This window comes from Pelobates fuscus, chromosome 3, assembly GCF_036172605.1.
Source record: "Pelobates fuscus isolate aPelFus1 chromosome 3, aPelFus1.pri, whole genome shotgun sequence".
Lineage (NCBI taxonomy): Eukaryota > Metazoa > Chordata > Amphibia > Anura > Pelobatidae > Pelobates > Pelobates fuscus.
In genome coordinates, this window is record NC_086319.1 from 166,686,410 (window position 1) to 166,701,123 (window position 14,714).

The 14,714-nt window shown below is 42.5% G+C and overlaps 1 protein-coding gene across 3 annotated transcripts in view; it reads left to right on the top strand.

Moving 5' to 3' along the window:
- Positions 1-14,714, top strand: part of USP18 (ubiquitin specific peptidase 18) — a 39,654-nt gene that overhangs the window by 1,931 nt on the left and 23,009 nt on the right. For 2 of the 3 annotated variants that reach the window (XM_063447634.1, XM_063447636.1), the window contains exons 2-3: positions 8,231-8,379; positions 12,215-12,311. In XM_063447634.1, coding sequence (XP_063303704.1) covers positions 8,256-8,379; positions 12,215-12,311 — 221 coding nt within the window. In that variant the 5' untranslated portion in view covers positions 8,231-8,255. Of the gene's footprint in view, positions 1-7,893; positions 8,015-8,230; positions 8,380-12,214; positions 12,312-14,714 lie in introns of those variants that run through there. The other variant, XM_063447635.1, reaches the window with a different exon arrangement.

The following is a 14,714-nucleotide window of genomic DNA, read 5'->3' on the forward strand; positions in this document are numbered from 1 at the left end:
GTTTGCTAGGAATGTGACTCTCACTAATCACAGGCAGACCAGAACAAGTCCTCCATGATCCTGCCCTAATTGTTGGGTGTGACAAGCAAAATAAATGAATAGGTTTTACATGGGTGTAACACAGAATATTAAAATACATTTTCAAAATGAGAACAATATGGTACTTATGACACAGAGCAAGTGTCAGATTGTCAGTAGAGGGTGATATATGGTATTATGGGTATTGTGTACACACAGGGCTGCCCTTTTAGGGTTACTCCCTAAATTACCACCTCATTTCTAGTGTTTGCCCTTGGTTTTTTAGGTTTCAAGTCCAGACAAGTTTAAAATGCAAAGTTTTGAATAAAACAATGATTTATATATTGTTTGTTCAGATATTCATTTAGTTTTAGAATCTTGATATGAATTTTAACCACTTAAAATAGCGAAGATACAGCTCAATGTTTAAATCAAGAAGAAACAAAATGGAAGGAAAAATAAATACATATGTGATTGTTGAATGCTGTGAAACGTTGCATAAAATTGATATTTAATCAGAATGAGGACTGTCCCACAGTTTGGCTACTTACCAGGGGATAGAGGCAGGGGAATTTTGGCATTGTAGCCACTAGAGAAGGCTCTAGTGGTCATGTGCAGGGTTGCTATCAGAAATTTTGGGGACCCTGACAAAGCTCAAGGTCTGGGCCCCCAGGGCCCGCTAACAGGGCTCTTCCTGAGTACACCCACAAAGATGCAGTAAAGTACTGAATGTGGTGTGTGTATAGTGGATTTAGAAAGTGTGTAAAGTGGAGGCAGAGTAAGTTGAAAATGGATGCAGTGTGTATAGTCAGGGCCGGCGCTACCTGTAAGGTGACCTAGGCAGCCGCCTAGGGCGCAACTTAGCAGGGGGCGCCGGATCCCTGTGCCCGGTGTGGCTCCTCATGCTGCGCCGCCTGAGCGCTTTTACAAGCCTCAGGCGGCGCAGCACTGCTGCATGGAGGGCGGCCGGGTTTGAGTGACCGGCAGGAGGGAAGCGCAGAGCGCATCCTCCTGCCGGTCTCTCTATGTAGCGTGGCCGGGCGGCGCGGAACGCGGGACAGGAACCTCTGTTTCCTGTACCCGGCTGCCGGCGGAATGACAGGAAGTGCTCACTCAGTGAGCGCTTCCCTTCAGTCCGCCGGCGGCCGGGTACAGGAAACAGAGGTTCCTGTCCCACGTTCCGCGCCGCCCGGCCACGCTACATGGGCAGGAGGGGAGGGTAAGGACCACTAGGGGGGGAGGGAGGGGGGGGGATAAGGACCACTAGGGGAAGGAGGGGATAAGGACCACTAGGAGGGAAAGGGGGGGTATAAGGACCACTAGGGGGGGATAAGGACCACTGGGGATGGGTAAGGACCACTAGGAGGGGATAAGGACCACTGGGGGTGGGTAAGGACCACGAGGGGGGGTAAGGACCACTAGGGGAGGGGAGGGTAAGGACCACTAGGGGAGGGGAGGGGGGAGTAAGGACCACTAGGGGAGGGGAAGGTAATGACCACTAGGGGAGGGGAAGGTAAGGACCAGTAGGGGAGGGGAGGGGGGAGCAAGGACCGGGAGGGGAGGGGGGAGCAAGGACCACTAGGGGAGGGGAGGGGGAAGAAAGGACCACTAGGGGAGGGTAAGGACCACTTGGGGAGGGGGGTGAAGGAACACAGGGGGAACGGGGGTGGGGAGGTAAGGACCACTGAGGGAGGAGGAGGGGAGGTCCACTAGGGGTTTGGGAGAGGGAGGACCACTAAGGGGGGGAAGGACCACCAAAAGGGGGTAAGGAGGGAGGACTACTAAGGAGAGGGGAGGAGGGTAAGGACCACTAAGGGGGGGGGAGATTGCCACTAAGGGGGTGGGGGGAGTAGGGGAAGGTCTACTAAGGGGTTTGGGAGAGGGAGGACAACTAAGGGGTTTGGGAGAGGGAGGACCACTAAGGGGGGAGGGGGGAGTGAGAAGACCACCAAGGGGGGACTGCAGAGGGACAGGGGGCCAAGGGAGAGCACTAAGTGACAGAAGAGGAGAACACAGAGGGACAGAAGGGAAGGGGAACGCAATAATTGACCGGAGGGGAGAGCACTATGAATTTAAAAAAAAAAAAAAAAAGAGCTGTTCCCCTCTTAGTCCCAACTCCAGCCCAAAAACCCCCTCTTTTACACTACACACATACACAATGCTAACCCCCCCAACCCCACCCCACACACACACACACAGAAACATACAATGCATTCCTACTCACACACAGACACACCCGAAACACACAATGCATCCCTTACGTTCTCTTACATAATTAATGCCCCCCTTACAGACACACACTGCATTCAATTACATACACAGAAACAAACCTTGCACCCCTTACACACACACACACACACGCAGAAACATACAATGCATTCCTTACACGCAAACACACACTACATCCCCTATAAACATACTACATCCCTTACACAAATTGCACACATAAAACATCCCCAACTCATGGATGGGCCATGTAGGTGGATTTATGGGTGGGCATTGTAGGCGTATGCCCCCTGGGGGCCCAGACCTTGAGCTGTGTAAGGGGCCCTAAAAATGGAGCTGCTTCCTGTTCGTTAATTGTTGTGAGCACTGTTAAAAACAGTCTCCAGAGAGCCTCTTATACACCAGACCTGTGGAGCCAGACTGAGCCCATCATCAGCCTCTTGTCCTCATCTGGTGGTAAGTAGGCAATCCAATATATTATTAGTGGCACTAATCTCTAATTTACCTCACATTAAATGGATACTATAGTCACCAGAAGCACTACAGCATAATGTAGTGGTTCTGGTGTCTATAGCCTGTCCCTGTAGGCTTTTTACTGTAAACACACTGTCTTTTCAGATAAAAGACACTTTGTGAAGACTGGCGTTGGCCCATATGGCAGAGCATATGGGCGGGGCATTGTGATGTCACATAGTGGGCAGGACATATGGGGGGGCGGCAAAATTTATTTTGCCTAGGGCGGCAAAAATCCTTGCACCGGCGCTGTGTATAGTGGATTTAGAAAGTGTGTTAAGTGGACGCAGAGTGCGAGTGTAAAGTGGAGGCAGAGTAAGTTGAAAATGGATGCAGTGTGTATAGTGGATGCAGACTTTACATTTGTGTAATGGGTGTAGTGTTTGTGTGTATTAGATACAGTGTGTGCAGCAGATGCAGTGTGTAAAGTGAACGCAGAGTGCACATGTAAATTGGGTGATGTTTTGTACAAATCAGCCAATAATTCCTGTATAACGAAGTACTCACTTTATTAATACATATATATACAGAATCTTCATATTGCAGCCTTGTTACACAGGGTTTCAAATCCCTCTAACATTCCACCAACTGCCAACAGGAATAGGAAGTAAAGAACCACAAGAAAGGAAGTGCATCATCCACAGCCAAACAGCCCAACTGCCCATACATCACAATACATACACTCACACACTCACACACTCATACACAGCCCAACTGCCCATACATCACAATACATACACTCACACACTCACACACTCATACACAGCCCAACTGCCCATACATCACAGTTGCAGAGTGTGTGTGTAAAGTGGAGGCAGAGTAAGTGGAAAATGGATGCAGTGTGTATAGCGGATGCAGATTTTACATTTGTGTAATGGGTGTGGTGTTTGTGTTTATTAGATACAGTGTGTGTAGCAGATGCAGTGCGTAAAGTGAACGTAGAGTTTGTGTAGTGGATGTAGTGCGTGTTTGATTAGCGGATGTAGTGTTTGTATTAGATGCAGCATGTGTAGTTGATGTAGGGTCTGTGTATAGTGAATGCAGAGTGTGTGTTTGTGTAGTGGATGTATTGTATGCAGAGTCTGTGTATAGTGTTTGAATGTATACTTTGGATGTAGTATGTGTATAGTGAATGTCATCTAAGAACCCAGACAGCCACTAGAGGAAGACTTAAAAAACTGCAATAATTACATGTTTAGGGTTAAGGGTGATGGGAGTTGGCACCCAGACCACTTCAATGGCTGAAGTGGTCTGGGTGCCTAAGGTGTCCCTTTAATTCACTCCAAGCCTGGACTGGCCTACTGGGATACTTACCTGGAAACTTCAGTATCTTTGGCCGATCAGGCTGCCTGAGTATGTGTATGTGTGTTGTCATTGAAAGCATTTGCAAGTGTCCATGAATGATGTGAGATGAGACAGTAATCAAGGCACTTATATATGCTGATATTCACTGGTCGTGTAGTCACAGGAAACAAAGACTGTATCTGTGAGGTTTTCAGTAATCTGTTTACTATATAAAGGTTATACAATGTCTCTTCCAATATTCCTGACTAGTGTTGTGCCATCAGCCATCGTCAATTCTGGTGACTGAATTTTGAGAACAATATTTTTTGAAGTTAATATATAGCAAGTTCCACTTATTCAGGTTTGTTTGGCACCAATCCTATTTGTTAAATGACAATTTGGCATAGTTAATTTATTGTCTTATTGTCAGTGAACAGTAAGGGACATTCTAGTCACCAGAACAACTACAGCTCAATGTGCAACCAGGGCAGATCTTTAGCAGGTGTACTGGATGCACTGAACCCAGACGCCCGAAGGTGGAGGGCGCTGAGAGGAGCCCTGTCACAAGGTGCGCCTCCAAAGCAACGCTAATTCAGTAAGGCTTGCAGTTTCTTACTTTCTCCTCATGTGCTCTGTGATGCCAGGAGCCAGAATATGATGTCATTCTGGCCCGGCATTCTAAGCAGCACGCAGGAGGAGTGAGGAACTGCAAGATTACAGCCCCACATTGGACCCCAGGAAAGGGTAGGGAGGCAGAATGGGCCTCAAAAAATAAAATTAATTTGTGAGAGTGTGCAAGGATGTGTGAGTGTATCTGTCAGTGTGTGTGTGTGTGTGTCTGTCAGTGAGTATAGCTGTCGGTGAGTGTATGTATATCTGTGTGTGTGTTTCTGTCAGTGAATGTGTGTCAGTGAGTAACTTTCAATGTTTGTGGTCGGTGAGTGTGTGCTTCTGTCGGTGAGTGTGTGTGTCTTTCAGTGAGTAAGTCTATCAGTGTGTGTGTGTGTGTGGGTCAATGAGTGTGTGTCTGTCAGTGACAGTGTGTGAAGCTACTCACCCATGTTAAAATAATCTTTCTGTCAGCCATCCTCAAACTATACAGCTGATGTGCACTGTCCAAAGTATATATGCACAGCAATGCCACTGAAAACAAGACCGCTAATTTTCCCAATCACTGCAGGCATTTGGGTATCGCAGCAAAGGTGTGTCAGTGAGTGTGTGTGTCTGTCAGTGTATCTGTCTGCCAGTGAGTGTATGTCTGTCAGTATGTGTGTCTGTCGCTGAGTGTGCCTGTGTGCCTGTCAGTGTGTGTCTGTTAGTGAGTGTGTGTGTGTCTGTCATTGAGTGTGTGTATTTGTCTGTCTGTCAGTGAGTGAGTGTGTGTGTGTATCTGTCAGTGAGTGTGTTTCAAATCAGTGAGATTGTGTGTCTGACATTGAAAATATGTCTGCCAATGTGCGTCTGTCAGTGTGTCTCTCTCAATGAGAGTGTGTGACTGATTACAAACAGTGGTGGGCCTTATAGATGGATAGGTGGAGTTGTTTCATGAATCTCTGGACATTTGCAAAGGGGATGAGTTAATAAAATGACCATGCCCACATTGGGACGCCAAAAAACGCTCTGCATTGGGGCGCTCTGCATGGAAACGCTGAACACACCCCATAGAGGTGCATTGATATAATGCATTTCAATGAGGAGATGCTGGTTGGCGCAGTACTGCATTTTCTCACACATGCGCAATAGCCTCCCACTGCTTTCCTATGGGAAAGCTTTGGATTAGCTGAGATTGTCAAATTTGTTGAAAATAGTCATGGAGGCAGGGTGAGGCGAGTAAAATACCTTTTGAAAGGGAGGCGGACACCTGGAGAGTGATTTTACCACTATAGTGTCAGGAATACGTTACATAGTGTTCCTTTAAATGATAATGAGGTTGTGCGTTCCTGCTTGATAAACATTAATGTGGTAGTTCATTTATTGTTGTAAGACACAATTTGAATGGTTTTACTTATGCAATAGTTCATTTCTCTGTGTCCACATACTGTATTTTTTTTTGTTCATTTATCCAAACCTCACCTTTACTTGCTCCGCACCATGATGCCTACGGATTTCTACTTTTAACCATTACTTGAGGGACAGCGGACCCTTCCCAAGGTACTCCTGTTTAACAAACAGCTACTCTTATCTTAACTTTCTGCAGAGCTATCTTTGGGTTTTGTAATATCTTGGCACATGTAACCTGCAATATAATGTTCTGGAAAGTAGTGAAAAATTATGACATGACGTCAGTTCGAGTTGGTACTTTCCAATTCCAAATGTTATTAACATAGCTATGGTAAATATGAGCAAAAGTAGGCTATACGTTTTATTTAACCCCTTAAGGACACATGACGTGTGTGACATGTCATGATTCCCTTTTATTCCAGAAGTTTGGTCCTTAAGGGGTTAAAGGGACCCTGTCATAAGAAATATGGCACAATCTTTTTCTGCCAAATTCCTGAGTAAAGATTTATAATAATATTCTTACCTTCCAATGCCCACAACCAGTCTGCTGTGAAAAAGAAAATGAATGGCTGTTACAGGCAGATGTACAGACATTCAAATTGAATTGAAAAATTGACAAATTAAAACCATGACTGACTCAAAGGCAATTTTTACCTAACATGTTTAAACTTTCCTTTATTCAATTTTGAATCCTAACATTTCACAGTTTATTGAATAATGTGTGGGAGAATTGGTGATTTTAAGTGAAACCATGACAAGTTAGTTTAAAGGAACATTTCTTATGTTATGACCATTTAGCGTCTTTGGACTAGTTAAGTCTGGATTTCCCTGGCTTTAAACTGTTAAACCATTTATTTACAATCCCTGCCACCCATTGCATGTACGGATCGATATGAGCTACACCAATCATTTATAGCAATGGGCAGCAGTGATAGGCTGAGAGAGCTCATGTGGCACTCTCAGCCTATCCCTGTACCCCATCACCACTCAGGTTAAGAAAGTTAGCCAGGACGGAAGTGGTGCCACGTTAAACTGCAAGTAAAAGGTTTAACAGTGAACCTAGTTACCTAGCTAAAGTGTCCCCCTGCAGTTAACTATCGGTCCAGCCGGCCACCCAGAGATGAAAGGGTTTAAAACCCTTTCTTTCATTTACCTGATTCCAGCACTGAGATCCCTTGGTACTGGCTCAGCCTCCTCTGACATCAATGGATGGGAGAACCTAATGCACATGTGCAGCCATTGTAAAGCATTAAATCAGTGCTTTCCTATGAGAATATGGAAGACGCTAGACGTCTTCACGCAACCTCCAGCATCGTTTTACATTGTTAAACTCTGTAAAAAGCCAGGAAGTAACTCTAGTACCTATGTGGTAGATAGCCAGTACAAGCAATGTTTTACATTGCATGATTAAGGGGACAGGGGCACTGCACCCAGACCACTTCAATGAGATAAGGCAGTCTGGGTGCCTATAGTGTCTCTTTAATGTATAGATGAACTTCCATGTTATTTCAATGAAAGCTAACTTTCGTGTACCATTGCAGGTGAAGTTAAAGTCTCAATGACAAATAAATTCTAGGTTAAAGACACTGTTATTAAGCCCAATGTTTGAACTGACTCTGTGACACTGACACTGTGTAAACATGAATCTAGCCCTGCATATCTGTGATCAAATTCACTTCTGTAGTAAAGAATGAGCAGCATTTTCCATTCTAGCTGTAATCAGAGAGAATACAAAAAACAAAGTTTAGATTAAGGTACCTGTGAGGTGCAGGTGCATTAGAATAACAGACTACCCACTTTTCTAGCATCACATCCTGAGCTAGGACTTCAGGGGATTATCTAGCAAGAATTGTTTTAGAAATGGAACTTTCCCTATGTTATGGTTCAGCATGATTTCCACTATCTGCAAGATTATGATGGCCGTATGTGTTAGTCACTAAGGGTGGCCTGTGTGGGTGGTCTTGAGTCCCAGGTGAGTGATGTCTATTCTAGCATACTAATGCTTAAGTGCAATGTTAGGCTGAGGATAAACGCTTTCAAGTTGCTGTCTTGCTCTCCCCCTACTCCACAATCTGATAAACAATTCTAATCAGGTTTGTCCTTCAGAGCTCGCTGTGATTCAGTTGTGTAATATGGTTCCTCTTGCTTGCTGCCGCCATTAATCTGAAGATGGGGTAATTTTTTTTAGAATTGATGATGATTCCAAGATAAAGATGTATGAGGACGGATATGTGGACATCAGCCAATTATTGGAGAACGACGAACCTGAGCATGCCACCTGTGGAGCACCACCACCAGCAAAACAGCTGTCCTATTCCACCGGGAAATTCAAAAATGGTCAGTCCTAACCCAGATTTGTGTTGCAGCAGATACATTCAGCCATGTTGTAAAGACAATACTGGAACTTTCCAGACACAAAGTGCTAGATTTGGAGTGATCATCAAAATGTTCCATTGGATTGCATTCTAGCACATCTTTATATTTACTAATATCATCCCTCTGCTTCTGTGTTCTACACAATTACCGTATATTCTCGAGTATAAGTCGAGTTTTTCAGCAAATTTTTTGTGCTGAAAAACCCCAATTCGACTTATACTCGAGTCAATGTCTGTATTATGGCAACTTACATTGCCATAATACAGACCAGGGGCTGGCAGAGAGCGTTTACTTACCTCTCCTGCAGCTCCTGTCAGCTCCCTTCTCCTCCGCGCCGGTCCCCCTCCTTCACAGTGCACACCACTGGACCACCAGGGAGTGAGAGGTCCCCTCCTTGCCATGTATCAAGCAGGGAGGGGGGACGAAAAATATAAATAATAAAATATTAATAATAATAAAATAAATAAATAATAATACAATTTTAAAAAATATTAATAGAACAAAAAAAAAGAATATTAAAATTATAATAATGAAAAATAATAATAAAAATGCCCACCCCCCACCAAGGCTCTGCATCACACACACACTGCACTCATACACACACTGCACTCATACACACACTGCACTCATACACACACTGTACTCATACACACACTGCATTCATACACACACACTGCATTCATACACACACTGCACTCATACACACACACTGCATTCATACACACACACTGCATTCATACACACACACTGCACTCATACACACACTGCACTCATACACACACTGCATTCATACACACACTGCATTCATACACACACTGCACTCATACACACACACTGCACTCATACACACACTGCACTCATACACACACTGCATTTATACACACACACACTGCATTTATACACACACACACTGCATTTATACATACACACACTGCACTCAGACACACACACTGCATTCATACACACACACACTGCATTCATACACACTGCATTAATTATATACACACACTGTAAATAAATATTCAATAAATATAATTATTTTAGGATCTAATTTTATTTACCAAAATTTACCAGTAGCTGCTGCATTTCCCACCCTAGTCTTATACTCGAGTCAATACGTTTTCCCAGTTTTTTGGGGTAAAATTAGGGGCCTCGGCTTATATTCGGGTTGGCTTATACACGAGTATATACGGTAATATTTTATACGTCATAATGTTCCATGAATAAAGATAATCATGATTATGCTAGTAGAGAAAATAGCTGTCCTGTTGTTGCAGGAATACAGTTTACGTGATCATTTAAAATGGTATGCAACAGATCGACAGCTACATATTGGCTACTGCTGCTGAAAAGAAGTTTGCCCAGAGAGAAAACAATTGTTAATTTTACAGGAGCTCTACAAAAAGTACCTATGCAAGCATTCCAGTTTAAAAATAGTGATATACACTCTTATTCCAATCAGGGATGTTTCAAAGGGTCAACGTGAATCCACACACGCAATTTACAAAATATATTTAAGAAAGTAATAAAGCACACCTTTAAACCCAAGTAGTAATCCCTTATTCAGTCAGATAGAGATTACAGGAGATTACTTTCATGAAATTTATATCATTATTATATATCACATATCTTGTTATCCATCTTACTTAACCATTAGATGCCCTTTACTGTATTGACTCTCACTTCTACTTCTTTTTTTACATTGACAGATGTTACAAAAACATATCAGTTGAGTTGAGGCTTGCACATAAGCCTCTATCACATGATGTTCCACATTAGTGTTCATGTAGTTCAGATATACAATTTATACAGTGCTATGCCATTTAATAAAACATATACTGGTGGCTGTGCTCACTTCTAAACGCGATTTCTCTAGATCAAGGGTAGGCAACTTCGGCACTCCAGATGTTGTGGATTTCATCTCCCATAATGATCTTACAGCCATGATGCTGGCAAACCATCATGGCAGATGTAGTCCACAACATCTGGAGTTCCAATGGTTGCCTACCTCTGATTTAGACATTAACCATTGGGCTTTGCTTTTTTAACCATTCTCTTCTAAGTAGAGACCGGCAGTAAGTTTCCCCAAAACTACTCCACCCACATTATGGCTCTCTCAGATAAGAAAGAATTAAGCATGCATTTTAGATGATTTCTCGGCCAGCTCAAGGAACCCATCATCAACTTCACAAAAACTCTATTAACACAAATGTCTGAGGAAGCCGAACCTCCTAAACGTTAGATACTATAACACGGCAGCCATCCTCTGTCATAATACATCTACTCTCTTTCTTCCTGCAGCCAAAAAGCTAGTCATACTAAATAATCCCACTAATTACCTACTTCCAAGAACATAGCTACATACAGAGTATCACTAACACTTTCACAAACTGTGACCGGATCAGCCTCATTCTACCATTCTTTTATCACACAAAGACAATATATGAAGAAAAGGTCTAAAAGACATTGACCGATGGAGAAACCAAAATGACAATGCTACCATAATCCACGCACACTCACCAATCGTCTATAGCCAATATCATACCAGAAACGGTCATTAAAAATTACTTATACATATATATATATATATATATATATATATATATATATATATATATATCTTTCCCATGAGACAACACTACATGGATCTAACGAACAAAAGCAACTGTTAAAGATTAATTTAACAAGCAAGATGCCTTTTCAATCGTCCATCACTCTTGAAAGCTTAAAGAATTGTTAGGATGTGGCAGCAAAACCTCCACCCACTTACACATTCTATCACTAATCAGATCCTATATCACACAAAGTTATCCCTAATTTGTCCCATGGATAACCCTGGAATTTCATTGCAATTCCCACCATCTTTATGAGTATAAAGCATCTAAATTTACAAAACCTCTAAAGTAACCATGCAGCTCAAGCATAACACTCCTTGATTTTTTTTTTCTAACTCCCAGTTGGTTGAAACTATGTTTGGACAGAAATATCTCAAGATTCCTTAATTTTGTTAACTGTGAACAGCTTTCCCACAATTTCCACAACCATCTCTTTAATTGTACTCTAACCAAAGTAGCATTGTCTTATATTTCATGTGACATGATGTTAATCTTACAAGCATTCTGTATGCTGTTTGCGCAATAAAAAAAAGGAATTATATGAAACTGACTTACTGGAATAATTCCCTTGCTGTTATAATCTTGTTCCTATAAAATACAATAGAGGAAAGGAAAAATATTGATAAAAGATGCTCAAATCACCAAGTGTGAGTCACTCCAAATCACACAGAAAATATATAGTAAAAAAAGGAATCTCCCAAAATGCACTTTTGGGAGATTCCATTTTTATGCTATTCATATGCAAATAAAGCTTTTTTGTTCCTGTATGTTCCTATTTGATTTTTATGCAAACTACACAAGGGAATTTCTACAGTGAACAATCCGATTTGCTTCTTAGCATTTGGTCTCCAGGAATACTTTACAAGGCGCTTATAGTCTGAGCCACTTCAAACGGCTCAGCACCACGTGAGTGGGTAATTTTATACCTATATTTATTTGTATTATTAAATACAGGCTATACTATTTTCTTTATTTTATGTTTTTAGGACATGTAAACAAGCCAAAGATATATGGTAACATTGCCTGTTTTATTCATTTTATCTGTTCTATACTTGGTGTATATAGTTTGCTCTCACCATACCACCTATACCTTTTTTTACTATAATCTTGTTCCTGAAGGGTAGCAATACTTTTTTGTTCCCTGTTCTCTGAGACGCCTATTTAAATTTTATCTCCTACAGGAGCCATCGGTCTGTGCAACGTTGGTGTAAAAAGCTGCCTCAATTCTCTGCTGCAGACTCTCTATATGAATCCAGATTTCTCCGATATACTGTGCGGGTGAGTCACTTTGTCGGTATATATAGAGAGTCACGTTTACTATTGATGGGAGTCACATGACCACATTCAAAGTTACATGATAGTGCATTATTTGTGGATTACATCATTGGTAACACACATATGTACTTAATTCAAGAGGTATACAAGAGTGGTTAATGAATCTTGGGATATACATGATTAAGGCCTACTACTGCCAAAACATTGTTGTTTTTTTATGAGATAAGGGCAATAACTTTGCTGAGTTCGTAGGGAATCATGGCAAGTAATGCCAGACCCAACCTATTAATATTCATTGGAATCCCCACAATAAATGTTTCAAAAGCACCCATAGCCATGAATATAAATGTTGTAGGTTTGTTATTGATGTTCTGGGTGTGAGACCTCTCGTACAGTGTCCTATGCTAGCGATTCTCAACATTATTTTGGCCAAGGCATACTTTATATAGAGGGGGGGGGCGGGAATCAAAGCACACCTACCTTTCATTTTTTATTTTCATCCCCAGTTTATGAATGTCACATTTACTTGTAGCCAGGGGCATACCTAGAGCATGTCTGGCACACCCCCTGCCCCTCCCCTCCCCCCTCCAAAAAAAACACAACTTCAAAATTTTTAGAAAAGTGTTCTTTTTTTTTACATTTTACATATTTTTTTACATTTGTTTTAAATGTATTGAACAAGTTTGTAAACTTGTTAAAACCCCTACCCCCTTCTACAAAATCCCTGCTGCACCCCCTCACACCCAGTTACAGGCACACAGTTACAATCAGACTGTCACACATATAGTCACAGGCAGTCATACACACAGTTACAGGTAGAGAGTTACACACACACACACACACACACACACAGTCAGTTACAAGCAGTAACACACAGTCATGCACACTGTTACAGGCAGACAATCACATATACAGTCACACAAACGGTCACAGGCAGACAGTCATATACATAGTTACAGCCACACACACACACACACACACACACACACAGTTACAGGCAGCTAGTCACACGCACACAGTTGCAGACAGTTACACACACAGTACGTTACAGGCAGTCATGCACACAGTTACAGGCAGACAGTTAACAGTTAAAGGAAGACAGTTACACACACACACAGTTACAGGCAGACAGTTAAGCACACACACACACACAGTTACAGGCAGACCGTTACACACACACACACACGCACACAGTTACATGTAGACAGTTCCGCACACACCCACACAGTTACAGGCAGACCGTTTTACACACACACAGTTAAAGACAGATAGTCACACACACACACACACACACAGTTACAGACAGTCACACACACACACACACACACAGTTACAGACAGATAGTCACACACACACAGTTACAGACAGTCACACACACACACACAGTTACAGACAGTCACACACACAGTTACAGACAGTCACACACACACACACACAGTTACAGACAGATAGTCACACACACACACACACACACACCGTTACAGACAGATAGTCACACACACACAGTTACAGACATAGTCACACACACTCTCTCTTACTTACTTACAGACAGTGTGGGCTGGAGGAGCAGGGATTCCTTCTTGCTGCACCTCCATGTGCAGTAGTAACAGCAGCGGGAAAGGGCTGTGTTAAGCCCCGCCCCCGCTTCCGGATTGACTCCGCACCCAAACGGCCATAGCCCTGCCCCCTTATTAATTCCGTGCGGCCAGTTCATATTGCTGGTCTCCGTGTGAGCTGTGCGACACCCCGCTGCAATGGGGCGCAGCTCACACATCCCCATAAGCCCTCAGACCAGGGGCATGGCGGTCAGCCCCCCCTTAGTCCGCCACTGCTTGTAGCCACATTAGAGGTGTAAGAATACTTCTAGTCAAACTGATCTATTGGTTTTAATTAATTGTGGGGTTGGAATCTCATTTTAATGTTCACTTACACATTTAAAAAAGGGACTGCATTCAATCTATTACAGCCCTGAAGTCTATGTATTAGTGGTACTATTTGAGTTGGCTTGAGGTCACGGCAAACGGTTTGAAATCGTGTTGAAAATTATTGGTCTGAGCTTTGAGAAAGTGCATACAGAGAAGGGAATGAACATCCATCTTATTTTCACACCAAGAATGCAGATATCCTTTAACTTATGATTTTAAAATCATGGTTATTACTAGTTTTATGAATTATTTTTCCTAAACGCTTCTAGCCCTAAACCAAGCACTGTATCAGTACTGTGCAGCTTTGGCAGTTCCATCATTCCGGTAACCCCTTGTAGGAAGGCTGTGGAATGGCAACACATATTTATTATACTGGTTCCAGTTTCTGTAGAATTCCAATACTTTCATGCATTTTTTATGAAATCAGACTCTATTGTGTACCTCCTGAATTAATCTTATCATAACCATAATCATTTGTTCA